Source organism: Corylus avellana, chromosome 1 (assembly GCF_965113065.1).
Source record: "Corylus avellana chromosome 1, dhCorAvel1.hap1.2, whole genome shotgun sequence".
NCBI lineage: Eukaryota > Viridiplantae > Streptophyta > Magnoliopsida > Fagales > Betulaceae > Corylus > Corylus avellana.
In genome coordinates this window covers 19,855,322-19,874,032 of record NC_142490.1, presented here as the reverse complement: position 1 = coordinate 19,874,032, position 18,711 = coordinate 19,855,322, and the positions used below count along the sequence as shown (strand labels likewise).

The 18,711-nt window shown below is 34.9% G+C and overlaps 3 protein-coding genes, 2 long non-coding RNA genes and 1 pseudogene across 6 annotated transcripts; 4 read left to right on the top strand and 2 right to left on the bottom strand.

The window, feature by feature from the left end:
- Positions 1-682: 682 nt before the first annotated feature.
- On the top strand, positions 683-1,625 carry LOC132172780 (uncharacterized; annotated as a pseudogene). Its single transcript, XR_015912753.1, has 2 exons — positions 683-1,373; positions 1,457-1,625. The product of XR_015912753.1 is annotated as an uncharacterized LOC132172780 (transcript).
- Positions 1,626-3,221: 1,596 nt separating this feature from the next.
- Positions 3,222-5,641, bottom strand: LOC132172767 (exonuclease 1-like). The gene is made up of 3 exons (XM_059584335.2): positions 5,012-5,641; positions 4,195-4,314; positions 3,222-3,483 (listed from the first exon to the last, which is right to left on the bottom strand). The coding sequence occupies exons 1-3, from the start codon at positions 5,170-5,172 to the stop codon at positions 3,351-3,353; spliced, it is 414 nt and encodes a 137-aa protein (XP_059440318.2). The 5' UTR covers positions 5,173-5,641; the 3' UTR covers positions 3,222-3,350.
- A 3,169-nt stretch (positions 5,642-8,810) lies between these two features.
- Positions 8,811-9,487, top strand: LOC132169372 (uncharacterized). Its single transcript, XM_059580412.2, has 3 exons — positions 8,811-8,871; positions 8,964-9,163; positions 9,260-9,487. Exons 1-3 carry the CDS (start codon positions 8,844-8,846, stop codon positions 9,485-9,487), a joined length of 456 nt encoding a protein of 151 aa, XP_059436395.2. The 5' UTR covers positions 8,811-8,843.
- A 1,396-nt stretch (positions 9,488-10,883) lies between these two features.
- LOC132171836 (uncharacterized) lies at positions 10,884-14,679 on the bottom strand. Its single transcript, XR_015912751.1, has 2 exons — positions 14,588-14,679; positions 10,884-11,043 (listed from the first exon to the last, which is right to left on the bottom strand). It is a non-coding gene; the product is annotated as an uncharacterized LOC132171836 (long non-coding RNA).
- On the top strand, positions 10,971-14,766 carry LOC148588073 (uncharacterized). Its single transcript, XR_015912752.1, has 2 exons — positions 10,971-11,046; positions 14,594-14,766. It is a non-coding gene; the product is annotated as an uncharacterized LOC148588073 (long non-coding RNA).
- Positions 14,767-16,622: 1,856 nt separating this feature from the next.
- On the top strand, positions 16,623-17,690 carry LOC132172374 (uncharacterized). The gene is made up of 2 exons (XM_059583858.2): positions 16,623-17,322; positions 17,422-17,690. The coding sequence occupies exons 1-2, from the start codon at positions 16,840-16,842 to the stop codon at positions 17,593-17,595; spliced, it is 657 nt and encodes a 218-aa protein (XP_059439841.2). The 5' UTR covers positions 16,623-16,839; the 3' UTR covers positions 17,596-17,690.
- The last annotated feature ends 1,021 nt before the right edge of the window (positions 17,691-18,711 follow it).

Sequence of the window (18,711 nt, the reverse complement as noted above, 5' to 3'; positions counted from 1 at the left end):
ACCCACATACGAATCATATGGATTGAATAATAATTTTTTTTAAAAAAAAAATACATAAAAATGAATGGAATTGAATGTGAGTTGAAAAGGAAAAGGAAAAATAAATTTTATCTTATTAGCAAACAATGATAACTTATGGGAGGTTTGAATAAAACCCAGATTATCTTCCACTCTCTTTTTAGATTGCGTTTGAGAGATAACGCTTTTAAGTCAAAAAAAAGTTTTTAAACTTTTGTCACAAGTGTGTTTTGGCTATTTTTGAGCTTTTTGAACCCTTAAAAATGCTATTTTTTTTCTTTTTCTTTTTTAAACAAACGTTTTAAATATTAAACGCATTATTAGGCCCCTCAAACACATACCCAAAGATGCCATTATTTATTTATTCTCTATAGATTGAAGTGCTTTGGTGTGACGATGACGAACATTCCTTCCCAATCCTCCAAATTTATTCATTTGCATGTGTGAGGCAAAAGGCACAACTTTATCAACTTATTCCTTTCTTGTAGCTTTTATATGTTGCATATTCTCTCCGTTATATAGTTGGCAATTCAGTGGTGTGACACATCGTTAATTAAATAAACCTATTTGAAAAAAAAAAAAAAAAAACTAATTATCAAAATTAAAATGAAGTAGTGTGAACTTCAATTTGATTTCTCTCTTAAAAAGAAAAGTTAAGCCCAAATGTTCAACTAAGGCCCGCTCTAGAACTGGGCCATCCACGTCACCAGTAGGCCCATCAAACGGTGGGACCCAGACGATCCCTTTCTTCCTTTTCCGAAGCTCCAAAAGAACTCCGACCGAACTTGTCCCACAAAATCCTTCCGCGCAGCCTCTCTCTCTCGACGGTCCGATCAGCGGCATTAGCCCTTAATCAATGGCCAAAACAGCGCCATCACCACCCTCAAACTCTCGCGTCCTTATCATCCTCTTCCTCCTCCTGAGCACCGCACCGAAGCCCTCCCTCCCATTCCCCCTCCTACTCATCGTACCGAAGCCTGGTCTCCCTCGCCCACTCGCTCACGACGCGCGTGGCCAACCTCCGCGCCTCCCGCGGCGACATCTCGGGCTCGCACCGGGCCAGGCTCATCGCCCAACACCTCGAGCGCGGCCTCGGCCTGGGCTTCTTGGGATTCACGTGGTCCGGGGGCTGGGACTACCTCAAGAACTACGCGTGGAGCCTGTGGAGGGACGTGAACTACGCAGATCTGTACGGCGCCGTTTCGGACGCGAACAAGCTGCTGAGTTCTCTGGGCGAGCTTACACGCTTGGGCTCTGACGCCGCGAGGGCCGCCTGGGTCGGGCGGAATTACCAAAATTTCCTCGGAATCTCAAACTCTCTCTTCCAAAGGCTCCTCAAAGTGTTTCGTCGACCGGTACGGTTCTTTCTCTTTTACTTGGTTTGTGTCCAATTCTTTTGGTACAGTTTGTTAAATTGTTTGAATATATATATATATAGGGTGCACTAAGGGAAGTGGTGGAGACGGTGCAGATAGAGGCGGCGGAGGGTGGGTTACTGAGGGACTGCCTTGAAGTGGGGGGGAATGATATGAAGGGATTGCTTCAGATTTTCAGAGAATTGGCTTTACAATTCTATTCCACCTCCGGTGATGATCTATGACACTCCCATGGGCTTCCCCACACCATACACATTCTTTTCTTCATTTTATTTTATTAGTAGAATGTGGAAAATAGGGTAAAAGATAAAAAATAAATAAAAAATCATAAAATATTTGTAGTTAATTGTTTTTCCAATGTATGTTATTTTTTGGGTCGATGATCATTTACAATGTGTTTCCTCTCTCGCAATTGTGCTTATTAAACGTTAAATTGTTATTTTTTGATAAAAGCATGTTTTTAAACTGCTAAACCAAACGAATACTTAGCCGGGAGGGTCCCATTTATGCAAAATTTTATGGATATAAATTTCCTATTAATTAAGTTGTAAAAATTTCTTATATCTAGTTTTTAAATTGAGAAAAATATAAAAAAAAAACCTCATAAACTATTAGTTGTTTGCAATATAGTTTCTTAATGTTCAGAAGGTATTAAAATAGCCCCCTAAACTACTAAAATGTATTAAAAATGCTACTTATTTTTTTAACATTTCTATAATACACTTATTCTTTTAACAAATAAAATAATAAAATAATTGTAAAAAATACAAAAAAATAGTGAAAAATACAAACAAAGGACGAATAAATAAATAAAATGTTTTTTGAAATAAATAAATAATTAGTCACTATAGTGGGTCTAAATTATAAATTGTTTTATGTTGTATTAAAGTAAAATCAATGGGCGAATAAAAACAATTTTTTAATAAAATTTGATTCCTTGGACTAAATTGTTTTTTTTTTTTTTTAATATCTCAAGAACCTACCTTTTAGTCACTGTAGTTAGCCTAAATTATTTATTTATTTCAAAAAATATATATATATTTTTGTATTTATTCCCCATTGGTTTTTTTGCATTTTTAAAAAATTGTTTGGTTTTTTTTTACAATTATTTTATTATTTTATTTGTTAAAAGAATATGAATATTATAGGAATATAAAAAAAATAAGTGGTCTTTTTGATACAGTTTGATAGTTTGAGAGTTACTTTAGTAGCTTTAAACATTAAAAGGTTATATTATAAACAATTGATAATTTGGGGGAGCTTTTTTTATATTTTTCCTTTATTGTATGCAAGTCCAAACCCATATAAGAATTCTCAAATTTGGGTTGTCTTTCACTTAGATATGTGAAAGGAGAGAAGGCAATGGGGGCTTCTTTACGGGCTCTTGAAACTTATTGGGCTTGCTGAGGGACTCTTTGCTTGGGAAATGAATTGATATGCCCAATAAGATTTGGTAGGAAGGCCAGTAGAGCTAGGTGATGAATTGATTGGGCCACAGAAAATGGCCCATAATAACCCAAAGAAGACCAACCACATACCGTCTAAACCCAAATGTGGATAGACTTGCCAATAACGTTATATATTACATTTTTATCTTATAATTATTATATGAGATATGTTTAATGACATTCTCTTGCACATCTCTTGTCCATCTTTGTACAAAAGAGATGCAAATTCACCATTGAATGTGTGACACCAGCCTGAGTCCTACACATTCAACGACGATGGATTTACAAAATAGATGAACAAGAGATATGCAAGATAATGTAAGCAAACATTTCTCTTATCATAAGGAGCCACAACATAAGACACATTCTCATGTTTTAACACCTTCCAAACGAAATAATGTCAATAGGAAAGGAGATAACATTACGAAGAAGCATCTAGAAATATAAATCTATTTCATGATCTGATCCTTTTGGAGAATTAGTCTACTCTTGTGCCTCAAAAAAGCCTTTATCCTACCCGGATTAGTTCACGTACAATCAGAGGTGAAATATCAATAGCTTTCTGGTAGCACTCATATGCAGCAGAAGAATTTCCTCCTGACTCGTGCTCAATAGCACGTGCAAGATTTTCCTTCCTCGTCCTGCATGTGCAGGTAGACAAAAATTCTTTAGCTGAAGGCCTTAATAACTACTCAAATTTCATTGATCAAATGGTAAATGTAACCCCTTTTGCAGTCAAATAATCCTTGTCCAAACCCATTGGATCTCAGTACAAAGAGCAGTAAAGAAATAACACAAGAGGTATCAAACAGCAGAGTAGCTCCATATTGTATATTTTGGCGGCAGATCAAGGAGACATCTAAAACAATGGAACTTTTTCATTAGAGGAGGTGGAAGGTATCACAGGTGGTACATCAAGCTTTTTCATAATGAAATGGCTTAATTAAGTGTTTCAACCCCATACAAGAAAGTGATAATGAGGGCAGAACAGCTAGAGCTCAAGTTGGTGACTACATATTGTCCAACTCATCAACCATTTCTAGTACTTAACACATACCTAAACAACAAATACCAATCTGAACTCTGTCTGTCTTATTTAGGTTAGGAAGAATATCATAAATCAGTCACGTTCAACTATACAAACAAATTTTAATTCGAGTGGAGAACTTGATACAACAGTAAAAATAATATTTCAACAACAGTTGGATACTCAGCAATCTAAAAAGAGCTGAAGAACTAATCAAGTCAATTCCAACCAGTTAGGATAAGGCTTTGTTGCATTGTCCACTACTAAAGTCAGCCATCTAATTAGGTGCAAGTGGAGGTGAAACTTCAGAAGATATCTAACATACCTGGCACGCTTGTTCTCTTGTTCACCCTTCATTGGCAAAAGACCTCCATCGAATACAAGGATAGGTTTAACACCAGTGTGTCGTAGCAGGTTCACTCTATGCATGCAATATTCAATGTGCCTGAAAGATCAGATACAAAATGCATAAGAATTACATACATTGGATATCGAAAATATGAGTGAAATACCGACTTCTATCATTTATTGATTAATAAAATTACTTACCAGACACATTATAGGTCATTTCTATTGGTTGATGATAACACTGATATTCGAAAAATAATTTTTTTCGAAGCTTATATATAGCCTATTGCAAGTGGTTGGCTTAACTGAGTTAAGTGTAAAAATGGTTGAGACAAACATTCCCCCATTCCCAAAGGGGATGAAAGGTGATGAAAGGTTGCTTGCCATATTACTGTTTTAGTGAAAATCGCCAGAGAGTGCCTTTCAGGGCAATAAATGATGAACCGTCCCCGCAACTCAACCACAGAAATAGAAAAAATTCAACAAAACCCATTTTCCATTTCTTCCCCCCAAGCCCTCTTGGCAGATAAACCAAACCCAAAAAAGAGCAGAGAGATTTGTGCGAGAGTTGATTTTTGGGTTTGCGGCGTTTGAAAATGCATCAAATGCCCGAGACAAAAAGACAATCATCCCAATTCAATAAATCATTGAAATCTTCCACTGCATTACGCAAAAGACATGTTTTTCGTTACTTGGGAACTTGCCAAGAAAAACCCATATCAGAAAATTTGACAAAACCATTGTCACGTTCAACTAAATTACGAAAATCTAAGTATATATATATTTAAATACACCTGGTGGTGGGTAGGCCTTTGCAGAGCTCTCTGCTGCAAGACAAGGCACCCTTGTGGAGCCAAGAATAGGTGTCGACCGCAACACAACAGCCGTCCAATTCCTTGATGTGGATTGGCACCATGATCGATTTCAGCAGCGGCAACAGCCCCTGAATCCCCATGTTGCCTCTCAACCTGTACGAGGTTTAAGCTGGGGACCAAATGCTTTATTTAGATACTACCAAACTGCCGCTAATCTTGGATTATAGACTAGAGCATTTACACACACACACACACACACAGAGATAGGGGGTTTTATGAAGCGAAACAATGTGAGTGATTGTGCCCCCAAAAGAATTAACATGGCGGGAAATGGTTGTCTGTAAAATTGTGGGGTCCCAGATCGGGCAAGTTTGGCACCAAGTATAGCATAGGCAAAAACAATTGAGGAGCCCTCTTTGTCCGGATAGGGCCGCCTTGGCCGAGCACGGGCTTATTGTTCGGGTAGGAAGCCCTCTCTCATAAAATTATAAAAGAAGGAAGATTTTCTACACTTTAGGGTTTGAATTGCTAGAAATTCAGACACTCAATGTCAACCCCAAGCCCTAAAACCTGCCATTTCCTCAGTCCAACGTCACCGTCCAACGCCAATGCCACCACCAAAGACCACCGCCCAAAGCAACCGTCTTTTAGAGAAAATGGGTAACAGAAATATTGTGTTCCAAGTTGGGTATTGATTGTGGGTGGCGAAATTGCTTGTGGTTGGGTATTTTGTTTTTTTCGATGGTTGATTTTGTTTGTAAGTTTTGAGATGTCTGTTTCGTTCTTTTATTTATTTATTTATGTGCTTCTAAATCCTTTGATGTTCTAAAAAATAAAAACGAACCATGAAATTAAATAAAATTAATTATACCAAAAAAAAAAAAAAAGTTCACAAAGAGTACAAGGTTTTTTGAGTTCTCTATGTGGTGTTGTTCTAGCATATATATATATATATATATATATATATAGCATGATGAACAGGATATAATGCTTACAAGCATTTTTTGTGTGTGTTCAAATATGTGATGAAGAGGATGTTGGTGTTGAGCCGAAAGAGCAAACCGAAAGTGCCTTTTTTTTGTCAATTGTATTTTATTTTTTAATAAGATCTAATGCTTTCATGTCTATTGTATTTAGTGTTTTTAAATGATGTTTCAATCTTTTATTAGAGGTTGTAAAAATGAAGTTTTACAGCCTATCCTGATAGTAGAGGCTCCTTTTTTTTTTTCTTTTTTTTTTTTTTTTTTTTTTTTTTCTAATTGTATTTAGGGGGAGAAGTAGACAATTATATAGAATTAAAAAACAAAACAAAAACAATGGAAAAGGACATAATATACTCCATATTTTGATCTAACTTACATCAATATATACTCTATAATCAGTGGCGGAGCCAGCTATTTAATATTGGGGATGCCGCTAAAATTTTTTTTGCGTTCTAAAAATTTTTTTCACCCTAAAAATTTGGTAATTCACACAATATATACATCACAAAAAATATCTATAAAAGTTCATAAATATGTGCTGAAAAGTGGTAGGTAAAATTATAATTTTTTTTTTTTTTTAGAGTGCCGTGGGTTAAAAAAAAAAAAAATTTAGAAATCCTTGGGGGTGCAGCGTGCGGGAGACTACCGAAGGGTTGCTAAAATTATAATTTTTTTTTTTTAAAAAAAAAAAAAAAATTTAAAATCCTCGTGGCACCCCCAAGGTACCACGTGGATTCGCCACTGTCTATAATCTATAAAATTGTTCACCTATTTATGAGTTTTAATTAAGAGTAACAGCAATATAGTTAAGTTGTATTAAGGACCTATTTAGAAACTTTTTTTTTTTTTTTTTAATGAGAATTATAGATACTATTTTGGAATTTTTTTTTTAAAAAAAAAATGTTAAACGACAATTTTTCTATTATTAATAAAGATTTCCCGAAGAGTAGATTGCAAATTTACAATGCTCTTAAAACTACACGTCGTTTCACAGGCCATTGGGTTCGCACTTTCCCAGCTCTTTCCCGCGCGTTAGTTGGTGTTTCGGACCAAAGCTACAGAGCTACAATACCGCTTTTCCCAATAACTGCCTGACGCGTGGATAAAAGCATTCCTCTACGACTACTTGTGTCTCAATTCTCCAGTCTTAAGTACACTCTCTCATTCGCTCTCTCCTCTCGCTCTCTCACAACCGATCGCCGTTTTCGATCACTGTGAATCGCCGATCCAGATCCCGATCTGCTCTCCTCCTCTCTCTTTCTCTCTCACTCCTGTTTTGCATTCCTTTGTCTCTGACGCACGGCCATCAAAAAACAGGGGTAAGCTCAAAACCTAACCCTCGTTTATTGTATTTTCTTTTTCTTTTTCTTTTTCTCGCTTTTTTTTTTAAACAATAATCGACGGCGACGAACGGGGGCTTGAATTAGGGTTAGGGTTAGGGTTAGGGGTAGGGGTAGGGTTAGGGTTAGGGTTTGAGAGAAACGATCTCTTTCGCTCTCTCCCGGGAAAAGAAAACGGAGTCAAAATTTTAAATTCTATTGTGTTGTGTCGTTTGGAGCTTTTCTTATCATCATTTCGGGTGCTAGGACCATGAGCTTCGTTTTTTTTTTTTTTTTTGGGGATTTTATTGATGTGCGAGATCTGAGAGATTGGAAATTTTTTTGGAAGAAACAGAGGCATAACTCATCAAGATGAACAATTAGGATTTGCAATCCCACAAGAACTGTAGGACCGATTGTGTTGGGTTCAAGTTACTTGGTGGAGGTGCTTTGTGTTTTTCATTTGAAATTATCTGTGATTGGTTACCGAGAAATGTTTGTATGTTTTGGAAATTTGAATAACATGTGTTTGTATTGAAGGATTTGAGTGAGGAAATATTTTCTTTCTTTGTCCTGCATTTCTAGGCAACAATACACAGTTCATGAATATCTAAATGATTTTATATGCGTTTATCTTTTTCCATGATCAATTATAAACTGAGGAAGAAAATTGTTTTAATTTCTTGAGTTTTAGAACTTGAGAAAATTATGTGAGGAATGCCTTATAGTCATTAAGAAAATTATGTGATCAGATATATCCTTTGGTGAGCAAAAGATAAGGAAAGATCAGACAGAGTTTAAGGCCGGTCTGGTAGACCTTAATTAAATTAAAACTTTTGTTTAGGCACATCAGTTAGATTAGTGAAGCCATTGCTATGTTCTGTATATTATGTGTGTATATCTTGTTCCCTAAATCATTTGGATTAGTGAAGCCATTGCCTACAATCATTAGGAGGTACTCATTGATGATGGTATCATAGGTTGAACACTATTATCTCATACTTTCTGCTTCTATTAATTATGCTATCACATTTCATTATTTATCTCTTTCTTTATTATTTTTTTTGCTGCAATTATTTATCAATTGCATATTCATTCCACAAATAATTTATTGTGTTGCTTATCTGCTGAAAAATATTTTGCTGGGGTTGTTGCCTTTCCCAACACCTGAAAACTGCCCTTGTTTAATTCTTGTAGTTTCTCATTATGGGTACAAGTGAAGCCTTAGGACTAAAGAAGGTCTTGGTCAAACTCTCATCGGAACAACTAGAAGCCACTCATGGTATGCGATCATGTGGGCTGTCGCACAATTCTATACCGAGGCCTCACAAGCGTGAGGCTCCAGACTTGATGAAATATCAAGTAGTGAAAAAGCAAAGAAATAATCGTAATTTGGGTTTAGAGTGTTCCACCACTCTGAAACAAAGGAGAACTCATCTAGTTGGTTGGGTTTTCAACCAACCTGCGTCCAGACAAGCATGCTTGTCAGAACACTTGTCATTATCCCAAATGAGCAATCCGGATCTAGATTCTGATGGTGAGTAACTATTTCAATATTACCATAAATGTCATATTTTCTAGTATTTCTCCATGATCTAATTTTGGCTTGCTGTTGGTGATGATGTGCAGGGGCTACAAGTGGTTTGGACAATGAAAACTCATGCCTTAGTTCTCAGCACACACCTGCTGCCACAGATGATGTTGCTCTCCAAGGATGTCCAGTTTTTGATGTACAACAGTCGCCAAAGAAGGCTCTCCGAGCGGCAATGATGAAGAAACGGTTTGCTGAAACTATTTTGAAAGCACAAAAGAATACACTTTTTGACCATGTAAGATAAGATTTTTATCATGACGTAACATTTGGATATCTTTGGTGCTATGTTTTCTTAGTTACTTATATATGCTATCTTCTTGTTTGTCATTAGGGTAAAGCAAATCCTTTGAAGATGCAGCAGGAAAAGAAAAGATTTAAAAGTATACAACGTAAAGGTGAATTAAGCAATTCAATATTTTTTCCCTCCCTTGTAACCCCTCATTTACTTGCAAAAAGTCAAGTGCAATATGATATATATGTTTGTAAGGATCCCAAGGAGCAAGCACTTCACTTCGATTTTGCAAGACAAGCTCTTGATGTATTATATGTAGTTCAATGAATACTATATTTTCTTGTTGACTTTCTATGACCATAAAATTTTATATGTTATTTCCTCATAACCAAATAAAAAACTAAAATGAAATTAAGTTCCATCTAAAAGACTTGGGATCTCACAATTATATGTGATGGGATTAATTAATACTTTTCACTTGGCAAACATAGGGAGTAAAAATTGCAAACAGAATGATGCTTATCTTTAAATTTTTTTTATAAATAATAATTGATTTTTTTTAAAAAAAATTTTTAAATTTTTTATATACATTTGGCCAAAGAAACGGGGAAAAAGAAAGAAAGCTTTGCAATTTGCTAAACTTTTGCACATAAGTCTAACATAGAGTGAGGTCATGAGGTTTTCCATTATTAAGAGCATGTTTAATATTGAGTTAGGAAGTAAAACTTTTATAGTTAAAAAGAGTTTTTTAGAAAAAATAAGAAAAATTAAAAAAAAAAAAAAAAAAAAAAACTCAAATTTTAAGCTTTTTGCATAATTGCATTCCAACCATTTTAAGAATATAAAAGTTAATAATTTTTTTACTCTTAAAATGAGTACAAAATTATATAATTAGAATTATTACAAATTGAGTAGTGCATCTTCCGGATTTAAATTTCACGACCTTAGGACATTAAACATGTGATTTAGGATGTTACTTTATGCAGATTTGGTAAAAATGAGAAAGATGAAAAGATTTTACCTTGATGTTACAGGCTCTCCGAAACAAGTAAAAATGCGGACTTGCATAGATAGTCACATGAAACCATAAGTAGTTTGGTGTTAGCAACTTTGAGAATTTGTTTTCCACCTCTAATTTAGGTTGGATGTGATATATTTCTTCATCTTGCAGGTCTAAGAATTTTCAAAATGATGCCTATTTTTTGTTTGAAAAATAGTCTAGGCCTTTGTTTAAGGATTGAAAATGCTAATTTTATTTTTTATTTTGGTCTGGTTTCTAAAGCTAATTTTACCATATTAGCCTTTTTATTTTTCAATAATGCTCAGCTTGTTGGTGAGAGCATTTTAGTTTCTATCTTTTTCTTTTTAAAAACCTACTCACTCAGTTTAAAGTCAAGTCAAGCTATTCAACTTAAAAGCCTACCTTTTTAAATTCCAAAAGTAATCTCTCACATTTCTCTCCCACACACATTTCAAAACATAGAAACATAGTTGTCATTTGTTGTTTTTGTATTGGAAATGCTCATATATATATATATATACCAAAAAAATGTTATTGGTATACCAAAAACATTTAAAAATGTTAAACGTTAAAATTCAGTGACAGAGTTTGAAAAATGGATTATTGTAGCTTCATTACATTTTATCTTTACCCTACTTGTTTCTTTTTTCTAGTCTTACCTTCCTTACCCTACTTATTTCAATCGATAATGAGCGATAAATCTGAAAATAAAAGAAAAAACATGGGGGCACTAGTTTACAAACAACAGTAGATATATACAGGAAAGGCTGTGGAATGGTGATAAATTAACATGCACTTGATGGCTTTCCTCCTGTACTCCCATGTAGTTTGAACATGTTGTCTGGGTCACACGCCTAGATTCCTGGCAACAAATAACACGCCAGTGAACACCCATGCTTATATATATATATATATAAACTCTATGTCAATGAGACTTTATTATTACTTGAAGAAAAAAGAAATGCATGGCTAAAATGTATCATGCAGAGTACATGACATGTGGCATGGTGCCAATGTGCATGCTCACATTCAAAACATCCATTAGAGTAATTCTGAAATCACCATGTCCGTGAAGCTGAGAAAATCCACTTGGGATTAGCCTAACCGTCAGCTCACAGCAGTGAAGCTAGTCATTAGGTGCAGAACTCTAATTCTATTGGGGGTCAATCCTGAGGGTAAGACAGATCAACCACTTGGCTAGACCACTCACAAACAACCAGTCATGTTAGTCTGACTCATCAACCAGACTAGAAGAAATGTGCCACTGCTGAATAAAGCTGCCCCTCTTCAACTGGTTTTGACACATAATCATCCAATAAAAAAAAACACTGTAGAGTTCAAGTGTTTTGATAGTTATCTATGAGCATTTCCAATAAAAAAAACAACTACAACACACATTTATATATATAAGCTACATCATCTAGGTATAATTGAAAAACTTGTCATTATCATGTTCTTCTTCTCTTCATAATTCTTATGGATACAAATCTGTACATAGGTAAAAAAATCAATTTTGCTGTGGGAAGATGCTATCAAACTAATTCTCTTTTGCACTCATTTTCTAAAGCTTATGTATAAAGCTATTATGCTCAGAAACAAAAATAAATGTAGCTATTATTTATCTATCAGCATTACTATTTGTTTTGTATTATGTTATTAGCATCCATCTACCATTTCTTTTTCATTGACAGGGTTGAATGTTTACTTGCAGAGATGATTAAGATTAAAGCCCAAATGAAAAAGGCTGAAGTTGATGAGGTAGAAGCAAAATTGAAGCGGCAGCGGCTGCGGGAAACAGAAAGAGAAGCTTTTCGAGATGCGCTCCAAAAGGTTACCTTCTTCTATCTAATACTTTGTTTACATTTCTAACACATCAAGTATACTTTTCTACATCGGGTGGAACTATATCTTATGTTGTGCACCTCCCTGCAGATGACAAGAACTGTGGATTTAGAAGACAATCTATGGGTTCAAAAAGAATATGATATGATGATTGGGTCTTCTTGCTCCTATGATTGGCCTCGTGAAGTACATTAAGCATACAATCTAGTGCTGCATTTTGTATGAAGAGAAATGAAATTTTGTTTATGAATGTAAAATCTATTGCTATCTGTAAATTGTAGTATTGTTGTAAATTTTGAAGTTCCCTATTTGGAGCGATAGAGAAATCAATATTCTTAACTACTGGGCCAGGTTCCTGCATACATGACATAACATAGCATAAAGAGAGATGATACATGTTCATTTGGTGACATAGCATAAAGAAACAAGATATACGAGATCTGGTGTACATCTGCTTTACATTTCTTTTGCAAATCTGCTATACAGAGATGTACAGCAGATGGAAAAAGATCATTTCTCTTGCATAAATACAATCTTTGCTTCACTTAAAATTGACCAAAATCAGTTGTATGCGGACACATGAATGCTAGTTCTTTTGAATATTGGTTGGGAAGGCACGGGCAAGGCACATGCTTAATTCCCTGTGACAGGTATGATTGTGATATCATTAAAAATTCAATACCATATGTAAAAAATATTTATAATATAAAGTCAATATATAAATTTATACCAAGACGCATATTTAATTTTTATATAACTCTTAGTATAACATTACAAAAGTGAGTAAATATGATGTAAAAAAACCACCTCTAACCAAGAGTTGATCTGTATAGCACACACATTACAAGTCATAGCACTCAACACTCCACTAACAATGTTCAAAGGAAATATCATCTCTATGTATGTTAGGTTCTGTAGTGATAAGTAGCCCATTGAAAATTAATAGCATAAAAAAATGGGAGAACACTAAGCCTGAAGTTTATAAAGAATATTCAATCATAAAGAAGCTTTATTTATTAGAAGGCATATGATTATCTTTTCATTTTGATCATCAATGTAGGGAAGTTAACCCAAATTAGTTCCTACGGTCTCAGCTCTCGTGTACACTTTTCGTGTACGAGGGCTTTGCACTTTTTCTATAAAATTTTAATATCAAGATACACAATACACACTGTTTGAACAATTTAAGCTCTTAGAGTAATTGGTTGTGTTATATTTCTCAAACACCATGATAAAGATATCCCTCCCAGACTATTTGTCCATCTTTCATAGTTCAAACTTGGAACATAAATTAATGTTTCAGAACCAGATAATAAATAAATAAATTTTAAAACTACATCCACTAGCTTGTCAAAACTACCATAAAGATTGGAACTTTCATGACTATGACTTCAATATAGTCATAAATTAGGAAAGTGATAAAATTTTGCTCATTGACTTTTTCAATATAGACAATCTAATGGATATCCATAAAATTGGACAAGCAATTTCGGATGGAGTGAGCAATGGCTGCAAAAGTTTAAACTTTTAGAGAACAATCTCATTTTGATAATATCATGGACATAAATAACATTGTGGTTTAGGGGCAGAAGCTATATAATTTTAAGTCCAATACAGTGATTCTTGCAAAAAGAGGCAGGTTGCAGAATTTTTGAGGCAGCAGCAAATAACAGGACATATTATGGCTTGTTTTGATCAATTATTTGTTGGCTAATGTCCAGGGAAATATGTGGGGTTTTAGAGTTTTAATAAGGTAAGCAAAGTTGTTTGATTTGGGTTGCAAAGAGGGAAGACAAGAGAGGTTCAAGGGGCTGTTCTGTAGCTGTGAGAGAGAGAGAGAGAGAGCACCCAACGCTCTTGATCTGCGTTCAAATTAGACCATAACTGAAAACATCAACAACCTGACCTCAAAAGATGGTGTTCAAACTTTTATTTTGCTTTTCTTTTCTTTTTTTTGAACAAAGTCTTTCAGCAGCAAATCCACAAACCAAACAAACACACCTATACCCAAAACATATACTAAGTTTCCTTTCAACAGAGAATCTTTAACCAGCTGATGTTGATCTTTAAAGATCTACCAAACACATGTAGTATGAGAATGCAAAAACACAAAAAAACCAACAATACAGATTACCCTCATTTGAACAATTAACCACATAACAGAAGTATATAATCAAATGATATTCAAACTACAAAAATCATGACCGGTTTATCAAAACTACACAATGTATACAGTACAAACCGCCCTCTATCCTAAGCAAATTTCAGGAAAATTCTCAGTCCGCCTGACATCTCAGCAAACCACAAGCACAAGTAAAATCACAGATCCACATATGTTGGTTACTTCAAACATCCATTAGCACAGAAACAGTAACAAAACCACCCTGTCTCTATGCACAGAAACAATATAAATTTCCCAACTTTTTTTCTTCCAAATCAAAATTTTCCGTTTTGCTACCCAAAACCAATACTTTCAGTCTCTCAGCACCAAAATAAAGACAACCCAGAAGATAAAAAACCCAAAATAATACAATAAATAAATAAATAAAAGGAAGAGACTTCACCTCCAGAAGTCTTCCACGGCACTGAAGTCGTAGATCTAATTAAAAAAGCTACCCCAAGCAGCCTGCTTGGACTTGGCAGAAGGGATATCGAACCAGATGGTCTGTCCAGATGGTGGGACTGGATTCATCACCGGTTTGGTCGGCTGCATCTACTCCTCGTCTCCCTCATTTCCAGCTCCTCCGGCCAAAGGGTTGGGCGTGGCTTGATACGTATGTATTTATAGGTAGGAAGAGTGGCAAATGATGGGCTTTTTTGTTTTATTTCAGAATTTTCATTTTTTTTACGTCAAATGTCCAACATGCTCCATCTTAGGAAACCACAGCCCATTTAACTGACATATGCACCCATGCTTTAGACCCGACCCGGCCTCGACCCAAAGTTATTTATTTATTTATTTTTTATTTTTACATGTCATCCCAGAAGTTTCTGACACCTTTTCGGAGTAAGAGGTAATACTTGAGTTCGGATTTTGTCTCTTCAATTTACATCACATTTTAATTAATTAAATTAGCGTATTAAGTATAAGAGAGAATGTTAAAATAGAGACATATTATTCTTTAAACAATTGGCAATCTTTTGTCCAACTCTTTTTAAATTGACGGTTGGATTTGCATGACCCACATACGAGTCATATGGATTGAATAATAAACTTGAAAAAAAAATAAAAATACACAGAAAATGAATGGAATTGAATGTGAGTTGAAAAGGAAAAGGAAAAATAAATTTTATCTTATTAGCAAACAATGATAACTTATGGGAGGTTTGAATAAACCCCAAATTATCTTTTGTTATATTTTTAGATTGCGTTTGAAAAATATAGTTTTTAAGTAAAAAAATAAAATGTTTTTAAGCTTTTGTCAAAAGTACGTTTTAGCCATTTTTTTAATTTTTTGAATCCTTAAAAATGCTTTCAATTTTTTATCAAACAAGTACCTTTTTTTTTTTTTTTTTTTTTTTTTTTTCAAATGAACGTTTTTAAGTATTAAACACACTTTTAGGTCCCTCAAACACACACTCAAAATGCCATTACTTATTTATTCTCCATAGATTAAAGTACTTTGGTGTGACAAACATTCCCTCCCAATTGTCCAAATTTAGGCCTCGTTTGGTTTGCGAAATAGACCATTGAATTGGACTAGCTAACACTAGGTATAACTAATCCTTTGTTTGGTAACACTCTATTCCTGGGAATAGTCTATTTTCATGGGACTACTAATCTTATACACACAGGGTTAGCTAAGCCACTAAAAAATAAGTGGCTTACCTAATCATTTCCTATAGGATTAAATTAATTGTGTAAATTGCTACAAAAAACCTCATTTGTGGGATTAAATTTCGTTCTCTCTCTTTGATTCTTTTATATTTCTCTCTCTCTCTCTCTCTCTCTCTCTATATATATATACTTCGTTTCTCTTTTCTTCGTCTCTATATTTCGTTCTCTTTTTTTCTATCTCTTTCTATTTTCTCTCTGATTCTTCTGGTACAGTTTTTCTGCAAGTGCAAACAAATTTTTTTTTTTCTCTATGCCATCTCTCTTCTCTATACCGTTTCTCAATTTTTTTTTATTCTGTTTTTTAATTTCTTTTGATTCTCTGTACATTCTCCAACTATATATTTTTTTTATTTCAAGATTGATTTTGATTATGTTTTCTCCAACTATATATTTTTTTATTTTAAGATTGAGTTTGATTCTGTTTTCTCTAACTATATTTTTCTTTATATAAATAATTTTGTAGCATAATTGCGAAAAAAAGGCCACATACTTGACATAATTAAAAGGAAAAAAGAAAAAGAAATTATAGTAAAATTGTTTATGTTTTTAAAAAAGAAGAATGAAAGTCCTTAATAATATAAATTATATTTGTATTATAAGGTATTTTAGAAAATTTGATCACAATATGATTTCATTCACCAACATATTGCATTGTACCAAATGAAGGAATATGATTAGCTAGTCTATTCCAACGTTACAACCAAACAAAAGAATAAAAATAACTAATCTATTCCACACTCTTCTATTCTCCATAATAACTAATCTTTTTTAAATGGACTAAAAATTTCACAAACCAAACGATTCCTATTCATTTGCATGCGAGGCAAAAGGCACAACTTTATCAACTTATTCCTTTCTTGTACCATTTATATGTTGCATATTCTCTCCGTTATATAGTTGGCACGAACTTCTTCCCACAAAATCCTTCCGCACAGCCTCTCTCTCGACGGTCCGATCAGCGGCATCAGCCCTTAATCAATGGCCAAAACCGCGCCATCACCCTCAACCTCTCGCGTCCTCATCATCCTCTTCCTCCTCCTGAGCACCGCACCGAAGCCCTCCCATTCCCTCTCCTACTCATCGTACCGAACCCTGGTCTCCCTCGCCCACTCGCTCATGACGCGCGTGGCCAACCTCCGCGGCTCCCGCGGCGACATCTCGGGCTCGCACCGGGCCAGGCTCTTCGCCCAATACCTCGAGCGCGGTCTCGGCCTGGGCTTCTTGGGGTTCGCGCGGTCCGTGGGCTGGGACTACCTCAAGAACTACGCGTGGAGGGACATGAACTACGCAGATCTGTACGGCGCCGTTTCGGACGCGAACAAGCTGCTGAGTTCTCTGGGCGAGCTTACACGCTTGGGCTCGGACGCCGCGAGGGCCGCCTGGGTCGGACGGAATTACCAAAATTTCCTCGGAATCTCGAACTCTCTCTTCCAAAGCCTCCTCAAAGTGTTTCGTCAACCGGTACGGTTCTTTCTCTTTTACTTGATTTGTGTCCAATTCTTTTGGTACAGTTTGTTAAATTGTTTATATATATATATATATATATATATATATATATAGGGTGCACTAAGGGAAGTGGTGGAGACGGTGCAGATAGAGGTGGCGGAGGGTGGGTTACTGAGGGACTGCCTTGAAGTGGGGGGGAATGATATGAAGGGATTGCTTCAGATTTTCAGAGAATGGGCTTTACAATTCTATTCGACCTCTGGTGATGATCAGCGTGATGATCTATGACACTCCCATGGGATTCCCCACACCATACAAATTCTTTTCTTCATTTTATTTTATTAGTAGAATATGGAAAATAGGGTAAAAGATTGCGATCACATAAAAAAAAAAAAAAAAAAAAAGTCATAAAATATTTGTAGTTAATTGTTTTTCCAATGTATGTTATTTTTTTGGGTCGATGATCATTTACAATGTTTCTTCTCTCCCGCAATTGTGCTTATTAGACGCTAAACTGTATTTATTTTTAAATTTGCATTTTACTTAACTTTATTTTGAAATTGTTATTTTTTGAAACTGCTAAACCAAACGAATACTTAACTGAGAGGGTCTCATTTATGAATAAATGCATTAATGTAGGGAAAATTGTAAAATTAGTCCTTGTAGTTTACCTGATTTACAATTAGCTTCTTATGGTATCAAAATGAATTCAAAGGTCCTTGAGGTATGCCAAAAATATAATTTAGTCTCTACAATCAAATTTCGTCCACTAATTTAACAAATTTTCTTAGTATGACACTGACTTAAATAGGACAAGTATCATAATTATATTGGCTCTAATGTTTTACGCTATTAAAATTTGTTAAGTCAGTGAACAGAATTTGACTGTAGGAATTAAATTAGTTTTTTCGCATGCCTTAAGGACCTTTAAGTTCATTTTAATACCATAAAAAATTAATTGTAAATCAAGTAAACCATAAAGACTGAATTTTCATTTTTCCCTGTAAATTAGGTTGTAAAAATGTCTTAAATCTAGTTTTTAAATATATTGTGTGCAAGTCCAAACCCCCCAAACCCATATAGGAATTCTCAAATTTGGGTTGTCTTACACTTTAGATATTTGAAAGGAGAGAAGGCAATGGGGGCTTCTTTACGGGCTCTTGAAACTTATTGGGTTTGCTCAGGGACTCTTTGCTTGGGAAATGAATTGATATGCCCAATAAGATTTGGTAGCTAGGCCAGTAGAGCTAGGTGACGAATTGATCGGGCTGCAGTAAATGGCCCATAATGACCCACAGAAGACCAGCCACATACCGTCAAAACCCAAATGTGGATAGACTTGCCAATAACGTTATATATTACATTTTTATTTTACAATTACTATATGAGATGTGTTTAATGTCA

Coding starts and splice junctions, on each gene's coding strand:
- LOC132172767 (XM_059584335.2), bottom strand. CDS start 5,172: ATGGGGATTCAGGGGCTGTTGCCGCTGCTGAAATCGATCATGGTGCCA. Junction 4,315..5,011: donor AAAGGCCTACCCACCACCAG/GTGTATTTAAAT, acceptor CTGATCTTTCAG/GCACATTGAATATTGCATGC. Junction 3,484..4,194: donor CAAGAGAACAAGCGTGCCAG/GTATGTTAGATA, acceptor CTGCACATGCAG/GACGAGGAAGGAAAATCTTG.
- LOC132169372 (XM_059580412.2), top strand. CDS start 8,844: ATGAGCAATCCGGATCTAGATTCTGATG. Junction 8,872..8,963: donor TCCGGATCTAGATTCTGATG/GTGAGTAACTAT, acceptor GATGATGTGCAG/GGGCTACAAGTGGTTTGGAC. Junction 9,164..9,259: donor AGAATACACTTTTTGACCAT/GTAAGATAAGAT, acceptor GTTTGTCATTAG/GGTAAAGCAAATCCTTTGAA.
- LOC132172374 (XM_059583858.2), top strand. CDS start 16,840: ATGGCCAAAACCGCGCCATCACCCTCAACCTCTCGCGTCCTCATCATC. Junction 17,323..17,421: donor TCAAAGTGTTTCGTCAACCG/GTACGGTTCTTT, acceptor ATATATATATAG/GGTGCACTAAGGGAAGTGGT.